At 47.4% G+C, this 15,912-nt stretch overlaps 1 protein-coding gene across 4 annotated transcripts in view; it reads right to left on the bottom strand.

The window, feature by feature from the left end:
- The window catches only part of UNC5D (unc-5 netrin receptor D), a 77,532-nt gene that overhangs the window by 17,215 nt on the left and 44,405 nt on the right, over nucleotides 1–15,912 (bottom strand). The window contains exons 5-9 of one of the 4 annotated variants that reach the window (XM_050326024.1): nucleotides 8,435–8,615; nucleotides 8,094–8,261; nucleotides 7,438–7,602; nucleotides 5,135–5,167; nucleotides 563–748 (exon numbers count right to left, since the gene is read on the bottom strand). In XM_050326024.1, the coding sequence (XP_050181981.1) occupies nucleotides 563–748; nucleotides 5,135–5,167; nucleotides 7,438–7,602; nucleotides 8,094–8,261; nucleotides 8,435–8,615 (733 nt within the window). The remainder of the gene's footprint in view (nucleotides 1–562; nucleotides 749–5,134; nucleotides 5,168–7,437; nucleotides 7,603–8,093; nucleotides 8,262–8,434; nucleotides 8,616–15,912) is intronic. The other 3 variants (XM_050326026.1, XM_050326025.1, XM_050326027.1) reach the window with 3 other exon arrangements.

Raw genomic sequence — 15,912 nt, 5'->3', positions numbered from 1 at the left:
GGGGAGAAGGGCAGAACAGAATCAGGAAACATTCTGTTTTCATCACCATTCCTGTCCCTGCCCACCTGTCTGTCCAAAGGAAATATAATATGCCAAAGAACAGGAGTGCTGCTCTTACTGAATGTTCTGTCCATGTTTTATTGCACTGGTGGGGTTTTGGGGCTTAAGGGGGTTTTACACCCATTTATTTCCCACAGTGTTACAGCAGCCTGCAAGCTGGGGTTCTCAAATTATCAGTAACTAACCAATCACTCTTACTGGAGCAAAGAAAAGGTCTGCACCTGACTAGGAAGGAACTACAGACAGCGCTGCCTGGGTTAGCTTTGATTTGGTTTAATCCGGGCTCTTCCCAAGTCCTAAACATCAGTGCAAAAGCTGGGGACAGCCTTTCCAGAGCCCCTGGAGCGTGGTCAGGAAGGATTCTGCCAGGGCAGAGCAGCGGTCAAGGCAGTTCCAACCAGCAGGTCCTGTCCCTGCAGCCAGAACCCCCTCCCCAGCCCCCCTGGGCGGGAGCGTGCAGCGGGGCGTGGGGGTGGGAAGAGAACGAAACCACAGCACTAACCTTGTCTGACTGTCTTAAAATTAAATGCCTGGAAGCCTCCCGTGAGTGCAGAGGAATCAATGACATCCACGCCGTACTCACTCTGACTGCGCCTGTACAGGGTGACGCCGACCACCAGCACGGCCACCGCCAGCACCGCGGCCCCCAGCCCGGAGTACAGGGCGATGTCACTGGCGGCCTCCAGATCTGGGGGGAGAGCAGAGCAGGGGACAGGTCAGGAATGGGGGGTGGGAGCAGCTCGGGGGGCTCTGGGCAGCCCCAGCCATGCAGAGCAGGTCCCGGGAGCGCGGAGAGCACCAAACCCTCTGAGCACACGGGGCCATCCCTCCCCTCTCTAAACCCCCTGGAGACCACTCCAGAGTGGAAATCAACCCTCCAAGGGAGCACCAGGAGCTGCAGCCAGGGGGGACTCAGCAGGAGTTTCACCTCTTTCTGGCTTCCAGGGACACGCAAGTTTCGGATTTGGATTCTGGAGCTAATCCAGGAGGTCGTGGATCCCCTGTGAAGAATCCGGGTGCAGATCTCCCTTTCCTCCTCCTTAGTGTAGGGAAGGAACATTCCATCCTCTCCTAGCCCAGAGTGGGGCTGAGGAGACCCCCACAAACATCCCTGGGAGCACCTTCAGCCTTTAGAATCAGGCTGGGAACCGACCCTTCCCCGTGGCTGCTCCCACACAGGAACTCACAACCAAGTTTTCCACGGCTCCAAACTTTGACAGCAGAGGAAAATAATTCCTTGCTCTGCCAGAATGAATCCAAATGAAGACTGCAATATTCCATAATTGAAACATCCAGGCCCGCTGTTCTAGGTCTGCTGGGATTTGGGACAGCGTAGCATGAAATTAAATTTCTTGGCAAGTGCCCTTAGTGGGTCCTTGGACGGTTCCCTTCATGCCCAGCTCCAGTTTGGAGGAAGGGAGCCAGGAGTTCACCCAGTACATCATCTGTTCCCTGCTGGGGGGGCTCCTCCTGGCACGGGAGAGGCCCTGGGAACACAAACTGCATTTATTTATAACAAACAACAGCGACAAAAAATAACTGGGAAATCCAGACCGCTCAGAAGCAGTAAATGAACTGCACTGCGCAGAAACAGGGCGGGAAGTCAAAAATCAGCGTTTAATAAATAGCCAATTACTGAAATTACTTAATTGCTGTTTGGGAGGAGGCTTGTGTTGTGCTTTTCTGCAGGAAGTCAGATAACCTTATTTTAGCTGAATTTTTGGAGGTCATTGGGGAACTCGAGGCCGTTGAGATGAGAGAAATGAGCACCTACGGCAGCATTTCCTCGGCTCGGCACCTCCTCGAGATGCAAACCAAGTGTCAGACGACTGACAACACCCAGAGCTGAACGTCCTGGGGAGGGGCTGAGCACAGGCTGTTCCTCACCACAGGAATCCCAGCACCCCCTTCACCCCAAAAATAAATGTTTTCACATCAGTTACACAAGAACCACCGATTAGCCGAGAAAATTCCTGCTGCATTTCCAAATAACCTCACACTGAAAGGGGTTCTGCTTTTAGCACGTTCACAACTCGCTGAGAAGGAGGAAAAAAAAATAATCGTGAAATTTGCATGCAAATATCAGCTTTGAGAGGAAATCCACCTTCTGTGGTAGGTCAGGATGGGAAATCACATTAATAAACTTATAAATAGCTCTGATCAAACTTCTTAGGACGCAGTTCTACTAAAGCAATTACTAGAGAGAAAGATCTTTTTTCTAAAGCATTTTTTTCCATGAGACCCCCTCACTGCCCTTGAAAAATGTTGTAAAGAGAATTTTAAGCATTTTTGGTTGAGAACTGCAGAGAGTCAGCTGTGAGCTGACAGTGCAAAGTGAGACTGAAGATGGGAGGATGCCAGACAGGACAAACCCAGAGGGTCACACGGGCAAACTGGGAATGGCTCAGGTCAAACCAAGACAACCCAAACCCCAATCCAAAGCCTCAATCCCACACTGGTTCTGCTCTCCAGGATCAGGTGCAGAAAAGGGAAGTGCAGACACGCTAATTACATTTCTAGTTCTTCCAGTTTACTTTCCCCAGGTTGCTTTGTTGTTACAGGGAATTAATTATGAAACTCTACTGTTGACTTAATTTTGGAAGGTAATGAGTGCCATGAGCACGGCAACAGAAGGAATGTGATGGATGCCCAGTGGGAGGAGAAACCCAACAGCAAGTGGGTCCTTCCCTCTGCAGGGTGAGCTGTGGTTACTGCCCCACAAAGCATCTTTAGGGCTTCCACTGTGATCACTACTTTAAAACAGGAAAGTGCTGAAAATCTGAATTACCTCTTCCACCTTCCTGGGATGGTAAATTATTCAGTGTGGAACGTGCAGAAATAACCTGTCAGTGAAAACTTACAGCCAGTGGGATGGCAACAGGTGGAAAATACTGGAGCTGATCTCCTGCCATCCAAACCAGACCATAAACCACACTTCAGTTCGCACCTGTAACTGCAATTTCTTACTCTACACGTTCTGCAGCAGCTCAGCTGCTTCTTTTCAGTCAATTCTGACGTCAGACAATCTCAGTATCACACTTCTGTAACGTTATTTTATCTTTAAAATACCCAGGTTAAAGAGCAGAGAGAGAACAAGCAATTCAAAACAACCAGAACAGTTTGACCCAAGCAAGATTCTTCTGAGGAGAAGAATTTTCACTGAATACTTTTATAAATTCTATGATTAAAGCCTCTTACAGTTATTCTTTCTGAGTTCCCTTCTCTTCAAGTACAAGTTCTGTTCTGTGGAACACCTGGAAGGGTCACTCAGGTGCTCCCAAAACTGTCCCACTGCAAGGGGGAAAAGGCCAAGGATCTCCTTTTCAGGATTTAACAGGTTTTTAAACAGCTTTTTGTTAAAAGAGCAAAGCAAGAGGGACGTGGCATTCCTGGAATTATTCCCATGGATCACAACTCCTTCCCCTCTTGATTTAGGATGTTAGTATTTCTTTAGAAACAATTGCTGGCTTTTTAAAGTAATTTTAATCTCTTCATCTTTGTCTCTTTCCTTACAGAGAATCCCTTTCATGGAAAGACTAGAAATTAAGGGGGGGGAAAAAAAGGAAAGCGTGGGAAATTTGGGGAGTGGGGTAAAGTTTCTGCTTTTATGTTTTCCCAGAAGGGAACAAAGTGAAAAAACAAACAAACTAGAAAAGAAAACATTTATAGCCAACCAATTACTATTTAATGAGCTGCATCCTCCCAGCCCAGAGGCAGGAGGGACTCTGGCAAAGCACCACGATTTTTATCCATTTGGGTTCCAGGATCCATGTTTGTGGTAATTGCAGCCTATTTTTCACTCCACCTCCTGACACTGTTACACAACATTTATTGAAAGCACATTTGATGGTAATGAAGTTTCTATTAACTATGATTAAGTTTCATAAAGCACCTGAAGATAATTTAAGATGTGCAGGAGCAGAAAATGAAACATTTGGTTTAGTACATTAGGAAACGTAATTGATTAAATTATCTCATTTACAATAAGTGCTTTCCAGGAGCTGTGCAGGGCACACCCTTCCCCCTCTACCAGCAGGCTTTGTGGGGAGATCTGAGAGGTTCTTCCAGCCCCAGCCCTTCCCATGCTCCCTGCTCTCCATCCCTCCCTCCCGGGGCCCCCTGGCAGCCTGGGCTCCGTTCCCTCCCGGAGCCAGTCCTGGAGCACAGGGATCAAAAGTCAGAGGCTCGTGTGAGAGGTTATTTGCTAGAACAGGTTGTTTCTCAATTATCTTCATAATTGGCTTTGATTTTGCATCACTGATAAGTCATGGGGGCCTGGACCAAGGCCCTGTTCTGCTGTATTTCATGCCTCTAACCCCCAGCCACAGCAGAACCTTTTCATTCTCCAGGTGTCTCCCAGGCTGAAATCAATTCCACTAAAGCTACTTTTTTGGATAAATCAGAAAATCAAGTGATTTTCCTGGTATTCTTTCAAGCTTCTCTATGAAAGGGGAAGTGCACAGGTAACACAAATAATTAAGAGCCAGGAATGCAAAAAAATCATGGAATCACAGAATCATCAGGGTTGGAAAAGCCCTCTGAGATCACCACATCCAACCATCCACCAGCACCACCACCACGGTGGTCCCCACCAGCCCTGGGGCTGCAGTGCTGGGGTGCAGGACAGGGACCCCCAGAGCAGCCAGAAATGCTGATCAGATATTCTGGACAGGGCAAGACCCAGGAACACCTTTGCAAGTGAGACAGGAAGGCTGGAGGGAGCTGAGCAAGGTCAGAGCCATGAGTGGAACCAGATCTGGAGCAAGAAAACCAAACTCCTCTATTAATTTCTTTTTTTTTTTTTTTTTTTTTCTAATCAGAAGGGCTCAGGAGATCAATCCCAGCACAAGCATTCCTGCAGACAGGGCTCCCTGTCAGACACAAATTGCTAAGGAGTGATCACTTCTCTGGTTTTAGGCCAAAGCCTATGATCACAAAGGTGCTCAGAAGATGCTTTCAGCAGATGCTAAAGCCTTTTATAAAACCTTCCGTGGTACTTAGATCCTAAACAAATAAACCAAATGGCAGAGAAGATGAGAAAAATCATATTTACAAGAGAAAAAAAACAACTTACTTTGGGGTTTTATTTCATGAAGAGGTTTTTTATCTGAGAGAGAGAGAAAGAGAGAGAGAGAGAGAAAGTTGCACTTAATAAATTTATATGGAGCATATCTATTTCCTATATTGCTTCTGTCTCACTCTATAAATGAAACATTTTCTCCTCGTTTGCTGACAATATGAATATTTTATGTTGTCCATATTTTTCTCTTCATCTTGTTTTTTTCTAAATCCCTTTCAGGATGTTTCTTTGCAGTAATTTCTCACTTGGTTAATTCAAGTATTTGAATTAGCTCTATTGGATGCTGTTATTTATTTACATCTCAGCAAGAAGGAAGTTCAATACTTTGCAGTGGATCACTTGGTAAAGAGTCAGTTCAGAATTAATGACTTCTTGTGTGTTTGATATATGGAAAGGTGAGCGATGTACACTTAAAAGTAACTCATAAAATATAAAAATGTACAGCATATCCACATTTATGTACCTAAACACACACCAATAATCACGTCTATACGTGCACATTCCCTGGCACCCTCCACTCTCACCCTCACTGTCAGTTCAGTTCCTATTTGTTAACCAAAGGAAGGTCTCATTTCTATTTTTGCCTCACGAAAGGAACAAAGTTAACAAGTTGTGCCTGATAAATAACCTCCAAGAGATTAGTTTTCTGCAGCACAGTGCTGCATTTCCTCCACAATTCCCCACGGGAGGAGAGGCAGAGCAGGAAAGGCACATATTGGAAGATGAGCAGGGGAAAAAAAAAATTAAAAAATAGGGTAATTGCATCAATTCCTATTAGCTGAGAAAGCAATTACAGTCCTAAAAATAATTTGACACAAGTATATACCTACAGCTCGACCCATAAAGGAGAAACAGGATCACAGTGTGTGTGGGGGGGGAAGAAACAGGAGACACTGAACACTGCAGTCCAGCTGAATCCATGTGGAAACACAGTCTGGAGCAGAGATGGAGGAGCTGGACAGGGTTTGGAACAACCTGGGCTAGTGGGAGGTGTCCCTGCCCGTGGCAGGGGGGGAACGAGATGAGCTTTGAGGTCTTTTCCAACCCAAGCCATTCCATGATTTTATGATTCCATGACACTACCTGGTACTGCCTGGCCCAGGCAAAGGAGGGGATGAGATGTTTACCAGGCAAAGAGCTCAGAGGGCAGAGCTGATCCAGCTCCCCTCAGCACTCTGAGAAAGGCACGGGGTGCTGGATGGATGCACCACCACGTACAGAGTTCCCCTCTGGGTACATCACAAGGCAGCTTTTATCTTTCCTACCATGAAAACCAGCCTTGCTTTAGGGAACACAGACACTTGTTTAAAAACACACATGATTTAAAAAAAATAAATAAATTAAAAATAAAATAATGTTGCCCTGGTGAACAGAACCCCAAACACACAGACCCTCCTCTCCCTCTCATTTCATTTGACCAGGGTGTGGATTCTTTGAATTTATAAAAGCTTCAGAGGGCTTTATCCTAGAACAGCTCCTAGGAATGCACTCCTGGAATTAGCAGTAAATATCACAGTGGTCCTTGAAAACCAGTTCATTTTGTTTAGAAAAGACATGGCAATGCAGCACCACAGAAACAACGACAGGGGACTAGTTAAATATAAAATCGAGTAAAAGTAGACTTGTTCCCGTTCACATCTCTCATCCCTGGCACTCCTGACTGCTCCCACGGCTGCCATTCCCCCTGGTGAGGTGACAGTCCCAGCACAGGAACAAGGAGCAGGCTCAGGGCAGGAATAAAGGTGCCAATTCCTCCCCATGAGGAGCCTGCACAGCCCTGCCACAGCTGCAGGGCTCCTTTCTTGGCTCCCACTTGTCTGTTGATAGTAACAGCTACCAAGTGCCAGATGCTTTCCAGGCACTGATGAAAGGCAAACCCTTTCCCAGGGAGCTGCAGATTTGCCTGTATTTAACTCCTGAATTAAAGGCACCAAACGGGGTAAACTTTGACCTTGAGCAGCTCCTGCACCAGGAGCTTCCCTGTCGGTGCTTTGCTCGCTTCCTTGCAAGGCAAGGCAGGAGGCTGAGGGGCACATTCCACGGACCAGGTTGTGCTGGCCACAGTTACACGCTGCAAACCCCCTGTGCCTGGATTTTTAGAGCCATCTGATCATCCCTAAGCCGAGCGTGTGCCACGCAAACCCTGCTCCTCCGAAAGCACCGCCGATTTCGGGTTTCACATGGGGGGAGCCCCCTGGAAAACGCCTCCCTTCTCACACACGGGTTCTGCTGACACAGGTGTGCCACACTCCCATTCCAGCCCCTCTTCCAGGCCATCCCCCCTCAGCCCCGCTCACCTTGGATGCAGAGCCCCTCGGTGCAGTTCTCCGACTCCTGGCCCAGGCCCTCGCAGAACTTGCCGCCGTTGCGGGGCGGGGGAGCGATGCACTCCCGGACCCTCAGGTGCTCGCACTCAGGGCTGCACACAGACCACTCGCTCCACACCTCCCAGCTGCCGTCCACTGGGAGCGAGGGGGGAAAGGAAAACCAGCGTCAGCAACCCCGCTGCTGTGGCTGCAGGTCCCACGGGAACACTCGTTCCACGTCTCTCCCCCATAACCCCGCGTTTCAGATACCCGAAAGCAAACTTTTCCCAGCTGGGTAACGCTTGTGAGTGAAGTTCTTATCTTAGGTTTTTGTGCTTATCTTCCTGGTGTCACCAAAATCAGCTCCCCCTTTCCCAACACCCCCCCCCACCCCAGGATTTCTCCCACTCAGCCAGTTGCTGGCTTGCTGTTGAGCAAACCAATTCCTCCCCATTTTGTCAGTGTAAATCACAGCACGGACAAACCTGGGTGCCACAGGTGCCCCTCAGTGCTGCTCACACCCTACACCAAGCTCCGAGCTCCAGCCTGGGCAGGGCTGGGAGTGTTTCCCCCGCCTTTCCTCCCCCGGTGGGCTCTCCAAGCCCAGCTCTGCCCGGCACCGAACCGTGACACCCACGGGGACTCACCGGGGCAGAGGGAGGTGCAGGTGATTTTCTGCACGGACATGCCCTCGCAGAAGGCCCCCCCGTTGAGCGGGGCGGGGTTGGTGCAGGTCCGCGAGCGTTTCTGCCAGCCCCGGCCGCAGCGCGCGTTGCAGTTGGACCACTCGGTCCACGACGACCACCCCCCGTTCACTGCAAGGCAAGACACGGGCCTCAGGGTGGGGGCAGGACGCAGCCAGCGACAAAGCCCACCCCGTGGGGAGCTCCTCCCGGCGGGAAGGAGGCCGGCAGTGGGATGTGGGGCGCTGGAAACACCGAGCTGTGCGGCGGGCAGAGCCCCCACAGTGACCCCAATCCACACTGACCGTACACCACCACGGTGGCAGACAGGCTCCTCCGCTTGGCCACGATGTTGGCAGCCATGCACGTGTAGTTGCCCGAGTCCGACAGCCGCGCCTGGCGGATGATGAGGTTGTGGTCGGCCCTGGTGTCGATGTTCTCGTCCAGGTTGGAGTCGATGGGCTCCTCGTTCTTCAGCCACTCCACCTGCACGGGGAAGGAGCAGAGGGGAACCTGAAGGAGGCCAAACAACACTGATGGCCTTGTTAGTCTGACTTCCTTCGACCCAGTTTTGCTCGAAGAACACGGAAGAAAATCTCCACCAAGAGAGGATAAGAAATATTTGTAAATATTGCTCTCGGTACACCCTGCTTTGTGTGTTCAAACAAGTGGACAACTGCCAGTTAAGGTTCATATTAGACTGGGATGGCACAAAGGAAGTAATATTGATTCTACTTTTTTGAGAAGAAACAGAGACACTGAAGTGTCAGGAAAGAGACACTACAGAAAAAACTGCTTGACATCACAAACAGTGGAAGAGCCAACTCATCATAACAAATTCCACATTTCCATAAACACCCCTAAAACAGAGACCATCAGTGTTTGCTGTCATGGCACATAAACACCACGAAATGCTGTGTATAATATATTTCAATACATCTTCTGGAGTTCACCAACCAACACATCTCTGAGCAGCCCCAGGAATTATCTGCAGGGCATTTCTCCACTTGAAGCATTGAAAACAAATAGTTAAGGTGTGGCAAGCTGCTGTTACAGGAGTGAAAAAAATTTAAAAATAGAAGCAAAATCAACTGATTATACAAAAAGACTGAAGACGTGAGTTATTTTAATGGCTTTCCTTAGACCTGAAGGAGGTATGGCCAGGCCCTGGAGTCAAATACCCTTCTCAACTCAGTTCAGATGAATAACCTCGTTTAGTAACTTGTGGAAGGACTTGGAAGTTCATGGTAATGAGCTTATGGATTTGGTAGCTACAGGCACTCATTAGCACTCTGCTCTGCGCAGATGGTCTGCAATTTGTGGATTTTCCAGTTTATAAACAAATCTGCAAAAGCTGACCAGCAAAGCCAATTACAGCCCGTGCCAGGCAGCAGGTTCCCCTTCCAGGAGCATCACTCGTGGGGTCGCTGGGACAGGAGGTGTGGGAGGGACGGATCCATCTCCCCGTGTCCCGGACCAGGGCTGCAAACTCAGACTCTGGCTCTGTGGCACTTTATCCCACACCATAACCATGGAATTAAACACTTATTTTACACATCTGGGTAAAAGAGCATCCAGCTCTGACTCCCTGCTGTCCCTTCCCCTGTGCCAGCAGTGCCAAACCCTCCCCTGAACAGCATCTCCTGCAGCTTGTTCCATTTTCCTCTGGTCTGAGACACAGAACAACCAAGGGATCTGTCTGCTACTCAGTCTCCCTTCTGCAGTTAACTTTAATCCTAATTATCCAAGGGGGTTTCAGCACAGAAATTAGGAATGCAATTTAAATTATGGAGCAGCCACAGGAGCATAAATCAAGTGACAGAAATTCGATTGTCAGGCTCAGAACCGAAACCACTTTAAGTGCAGAGAGAAACGACAAACATGTCCAGCATTCCCAGAGTTCACTGTGTCACAAGGGCATTTTGGCTCTGATCAGGTCAGGGATTTTGTGGGTTAGTGGGAGGGGCAGGGGAGGGTTCAGTGTCCCCATTCCTGTCACACATTCCGGGCTGTTCCAGGAGGGAGCACACGCTGCTCCGGTGTCTGCTGAGCCTGGCACTGCGAGGTTTGGGGACCCAAAACCACTGCCATTAAAGCAAAGCCTTTAGAAGAACGATGACCCCAGCAAAGGGAGAACATTAAACAGGTGGAACACAAACACCAAAGTGTTGAGACGTGAGATCAAACCGGGGTTTGCTCCGGAGGACGCGCGGCGCCTCTTCCTTCTCATCTGGAGTGGATGGCACTGCCAACACTCCCCTCACTCCAGCCCCCCCTCCCTTGAAGAAAACCAGACTTATTCAGAGCCATTCCCTGCCTTTGCCTCAGCAGGGGGGTGCTTTCAAAGATGGAGAACTAAGGGATGAACTTACGGGATGAAGCTGATAAATTCAAAGGAGTCGTGGTGACAAAAGATGGTTGTCACTGGCAGGGATGTGACCTTTGGAAAAATTCAGTCCCCCACACAAATACGCACAGAAACCAAGCAAGGAAAATAAAAGCAACAAAGCATCTGCAATGTCTCCACACTGAAATGAGCAGCAGGGCCCTGAATTTCAACCTCTGAAGAGTGGACTCAAAACTCACCACCATTTAACTCCCCTCCCTTTGTCATCAGTGGAGGTCACACAGTTGCTTGTAACAGAATTATATCCTTTTCTTTTTAAGAATTAGTCCATCTGAAGATCTTAAATGTTTCTATATTGAACCAGACTTAAAACCTGCTATAATATACCATAAGTTTGTATAAAGATATCTGGGGTGTTTTTTTTCCCTGAAATTCAATCTGCTCAGAATTAAAATACCCCCATAATTTCTTAGGAAGGCTAATCAGGGAATGATCTCCAAAGGCAGTGCAGGGGCAGATGGGGATTAACTCAGCCCCTCCGAGCTGGGTGGCAGCAGCAGACGAATTAGCATAATCATAAATTTGTTCCAATTACAGAAAGCAATTATCAAAGACCAGCTTACAGCATTATCAAAGTAAAATCAGCTATTACCCCACATCCCACATAGATTACAACGGGAGTTAGAGAACTTTTCTTCTGTAAAAATAAACCTCATCCCACCTCAGCCAGGTGTTACACCCCAAAATCTGGGCTGCTTTGGAGCCCGATGGTGACACCACAGCAGCATTTTTTTCCCCCCTCATGAAATTCCAGGAGCAAAATGACCAACTCCAGAGGAGGAATCGCTCCTGCTCTGCCAGCTTTGAGGGAGGCTGCACAGCTGGTAAACCTCCTGCAAGACTGAAGAATGTTCCTATTTGCAGGAGCAGAAATTACTTTTGCTTGGCTGGTTTTAATACCAAACTTGTTTAAGTTCTTTATTTTAATATTTGTTATTCAAACCTCGAAGATGAGGGCAGGTCAGAGACCAGCTGTGGGTCTGGAATGGTTTGATGCACTAATTCCTCATCAGTTGCTCAGTGTGATTCAAACACCCCAGGACCTGGCTGCATTTTTGGTTCTTGCTAGTGGTCTTGTTTGAGAATACAGACAGATGAAATACCCACCAGCAGCAAACACCCTCCCCCCCCCAGCTCTTGTGGGCACATGTGATAATTTGGCAGGTCAGAAGACAAAAGCCCCCAGTGCCCCTGTTTCTGGCTTATCCTCTCCTGCCCTTTAAACACAACATCTGACTTTCTCGTGCGGTCAATCCCCAGAGTACATATATATCAAAGATAATATAGTTAGAATGTCAGCTCCTTTTCAAGAGGCAATCAATTGCTCTCTCCATGCAAGATAAACGCTTCAGGATCTGGAGATGGGAAAGGTCAACACCTGACTCACGACAACACAAAGGTTTCTTGTAGCATAGTCAAGATTCTGCTTTTAAATAGTCTCCCTCTCAGCTGGAAAAGCAGCAAACCACATCCTTACCTCCCTCTCAGACCCAGTAGCAAACTCCTGCTCCCAAAAATTCAAGCTGGAGAAATCCTGCTCGGTGTTGCAGCTGGGATGGGTGAGGATGGGCAGGGCAGGTGCCCCAGTCCCAGGGATGCACTGAAGGGCACAATCTTTGTTCCTTTTATTTCCCTTTCCGCCCCAAGACCCAAACAAGCAGCATAAATCACTGTGGCAGTTCAACACAAGGCAAAGGCCAGTTTGGTGGATGCAAACACTCCTCTCTCCCTTTCTGATCCCATCCCTTGTTCCATCCACACAATCAGACCCCATTCATCTCCGTGCCTGGAGATGCAAACACGGGAAGCAGGTCAGCTGTACCTGCTGCATCCCTTAAATTAATCCACTGAGGGAACACTGTTCCCCAATCATTTAATCACAGTGCTGTCATACTGGGCTGGTAAGCATATTTTTCCTTCATTAGATTGAATGTATAATCTCATTACATAAATCTGACACGCTGACTAACTCATAAATCAGCCTGGGCTGCCGCTGGTCGTGCTGTGGGAAGCTCAGAGGGATCTTTGCTTTGAAGGGATGTACTTGGTTGTTGCAAGAGGGATCATCTGAGAACCTGAGTGCCGCTAATACCCATTTTCTGTGTTATTCTTTCCCTTTATGTGGCTGCACAAACCTTTCCACCAGCAACATCCTCACTGGTGGCAGCTCCAGGGCACGGCTCAGCCTCTGAGCTCTGCCCACCCTGCAGTGTTTGTGTGCTCTGAAACCCCAACCAAACCCTCCTATGGATGGAAAACCCAGGGAGGGGAACACAGGCTGAGATGGGAGAGGGGGGGTGAGTCAAAATGAAATGAGAATGTGCTTTTGAATCAGTGTAATGGGAGAGGTGACAGCCTGGACGTGGGTATCAATTTATAGTGGGAAAGGTGGGCAAGGAGCTGACTCAGATGGGCTATTTTAAATCCCTGCAACGAAGATCCACTGCTAAATATGCCACTGCTAATGGTACATTGTCTGATTGTTAAAGATATCATCAGATCTCAAAAAGGTTTATCCTTATTCCTATTTTTGGAGTGATTTCTCTTAAAGCTGTTTGCACTGATGCTCCTCTCCAAACTGCTCACTCAAAACCTACATCACAGTGAAGTTTCCAAATCCTTGTAGGACTCTCTCACACAATTATCTGCATAATTATAAACATAATGATAAAGTCTTATAACTTATCCTTTCATGTTCAAGCATTCAAAATTAAGCACATTTCTGAAAACAGGACCAGAAAAATATACACCACTGCAAAGCAGCACATCAAACCCAGAAAAGCCCCAAAGCACATGTCTGTATAAAAAGGAATTATCTATTCAGGGGAACTACAAAGTTATCTCCCTTCTTTTTTCCTTTTCATTTTTAGCAATCTAATTCAGAAGTGCTTTGCTCCAGCGTTTCTACTGCATGACCTCGGTACCTCCTGGCTGTATTGATTTATTCAGAACAACCCAAACCTCAGAAGGAAAACAAACATTTTTGCTGCTGGGAGAAAACACCGTGCACGGTTCCCTTGTGTGCCTGGAAGCCAGCACGTGCCCTGGCCGTGGAGAGAGCATCCAAGGGGTGCTGCCCAGCACAGGGCACCTGAGCAGGGACAAAAATGCCCTCAGCAGCTGCAGAATGAACAGGATCAGCTGAAGAGGCTGAGGGGATGAGAGCTGGACACGGCCACAGCAGTGCAGGACCACTGGTGCAGCCAAACACCCCCACCAAGCATCCCTCACCCCTCCACATCTTCAGCAAAACCTCAGTCAGGTGACAGCTGTGCTCCAGAGCAACTGCTGATCTCACACACAGAGCCCACTTCCAAAAAAAAAAAAAAAGAGGCACCCAAAGCGTCCGGTTCGATATTTAAAAATACGAGCTTTTAAAATAATGGAAGGATTAGTTAAAGTGATTTTAAATATTTGATATTAATTTAATATTATTGAAATAATTTTAAATTATTTATGAAAAAATAAACAGGACCTGGAGGCTGTCCGTGGTTCTACAGAGCAGGCCCTGGTTAAACAAAGCAGCTTCAACTGAGCAGAAGTTCTACAGAATGGAGAGACCACCACATTCTGAACAGTCAGGTCCTGTATCACCCTTACCTGCACAGTTCTCAACCCCTGCTGGGCGTGAAACCACGAAAATTACGAAACTGCTCCTAAAAGCAGCTAAAAATCTAAATAACAGATAAATCACAGCTGAGATCACGCTGCACATGCCCCAGCTCGGGCTGGAAAGTGGAATGTCTCCAGTGAGAAATGAAACACATTTATTGCACCTGTAGCTAATGCCCCTTAAAAGTAAAGCAAATATTGCTATTCCAGACACAAGACCCGAGGTCTATAAGCACCTGGATAAATGCAGGCTGTTTGCATTTAGCAATCACCCTCTGCTTTCTGTAAGCAGAGCAGGATTCATTGCAGGCCATAACTCAGAGCCTGCTTTGCTGGGGTGTTTTACTGCAGCCCCATTATCCTCCACATCCCATTTCAGCGTGTGCAGATCCCATAAATACCCAAACCTATGTAAAACAGGCAGCCACGACTCTCACTACTTTTGGAATCCTTGCAGCTTTTGAATTTTATGTGGGTTTCACATTTTGTTGATGTGCCTGCAATGGAATACGTACTGCCCAGAAGAGAAATGATTTTACATTTCCATTAAAAGCTCTAGTGGTAAATAAACCCCTGGAACTCAGGCAGATATTCCTGGGAACATCTACAGCAGTCCATTAAAATGTCAAAATCCGTGTTAAACATTTGAAAAAATAGTACTGGATACAACACATTTAAATCTTAAATATATGCATATATTATGTGATAAAGATATTTTAGAGTATTCCACAAACCTCTGCAGAGCACTCAACAGTAACAGTTTAGTAACAGTAAACTATCAGTAATAGTTTGGCACAACAGCTGCCTTTTTATTACAAAAAAATAAAACCCACAAATCCAAAACAAAACAAAAACAAAACAAAACAAAACAAAAAAACCACAAACCAAAAAAAAACCAACAAGCAAACAAAAAGAACCCAAACCCCACCACGACAAAAGCTGACAGGAGATGCAGCAAGAGGTGCAAGTTGCTACTAATGCTCAGATATGAGCATTACTACTCAGAGACTCAGCCTCAGAGAGTATTTATTCCTAAGAAAGGGATTTAGGATGAATTTTAAGGCCAGCTCGTCCCATATTCCACACAACCCTGCAGGTCTCCCCTCAAACACCTCAGCATCGTCCTGCTGAAGAGAAGCAGAGTCCAGCAGGCTCAGGGCTCGGGTTGGGTTTATTTATTTGGAAGCCTGAGGTTTATAAACACTTCTCTCTGCTACCGTGGCTCATGTGGCACCTCAACACCATGGCAGGATTTATTAACCCAGCCCAGGGCAGCTCCAGCCCCATTTCACAGCACCACCAGATCTAACACACACCAAGTTCACATTAAACCCAGCTCTCCAGAAGGTGACACAAACTCCTCCTGACGCTGAATATTTCAGAGCAGGATGTGGCAGCTCACTGGCCCAACTGAGGGAACATTTGAACACCTGATTACCAAGTGCACTGAATTAAACAGGACCAGCCCCTGGCAGCTGGAGAGATCCAAAGCCCTGTTGGCACTGATGGAAGAGCAGCAGGGATGTTCCTCCAGCAGACCACGACACCTGGCTGAGGGATTACCAGCTACAAAAGGAAGAGCTTTTTTTTTTTTTTTTGTTCCTGTACCAAAAAAGAATTAATATTTCACTCTCTGAAGCACTAATAAGGGAGAACACACAGAACAGAGATTATCCCAAACCTCATTAAATGGATATTGACTATTTTCCAGGTTCCAGCTGGTCTGACAACAGCCAGAGAGCAACACTAGGACCGAGGGAACCA

The sequence above is a fragment of the Myiozetetes cayanensis genome, unplaced genomic scaffold, assembly GCF_022539395.1.
Source record: "Myiozetetes cayanensis isolate MyiCay16 unplaced genomic scaffold, myiCay2020 scf30, whole genome shotgun sequence".
NCBI classification, from domain to species: domain Eukaryota; kingdom Metazoa; phylum Chordata; class Aves; order Passeriformes; family Tyrannidae; genus Myiozetetes; species Myiozetetes cayanensis.
Note: the sequence above shows the minus strand (reverse complement) of the source record. Positions and strands in the feature narration are given on the sequence as shown.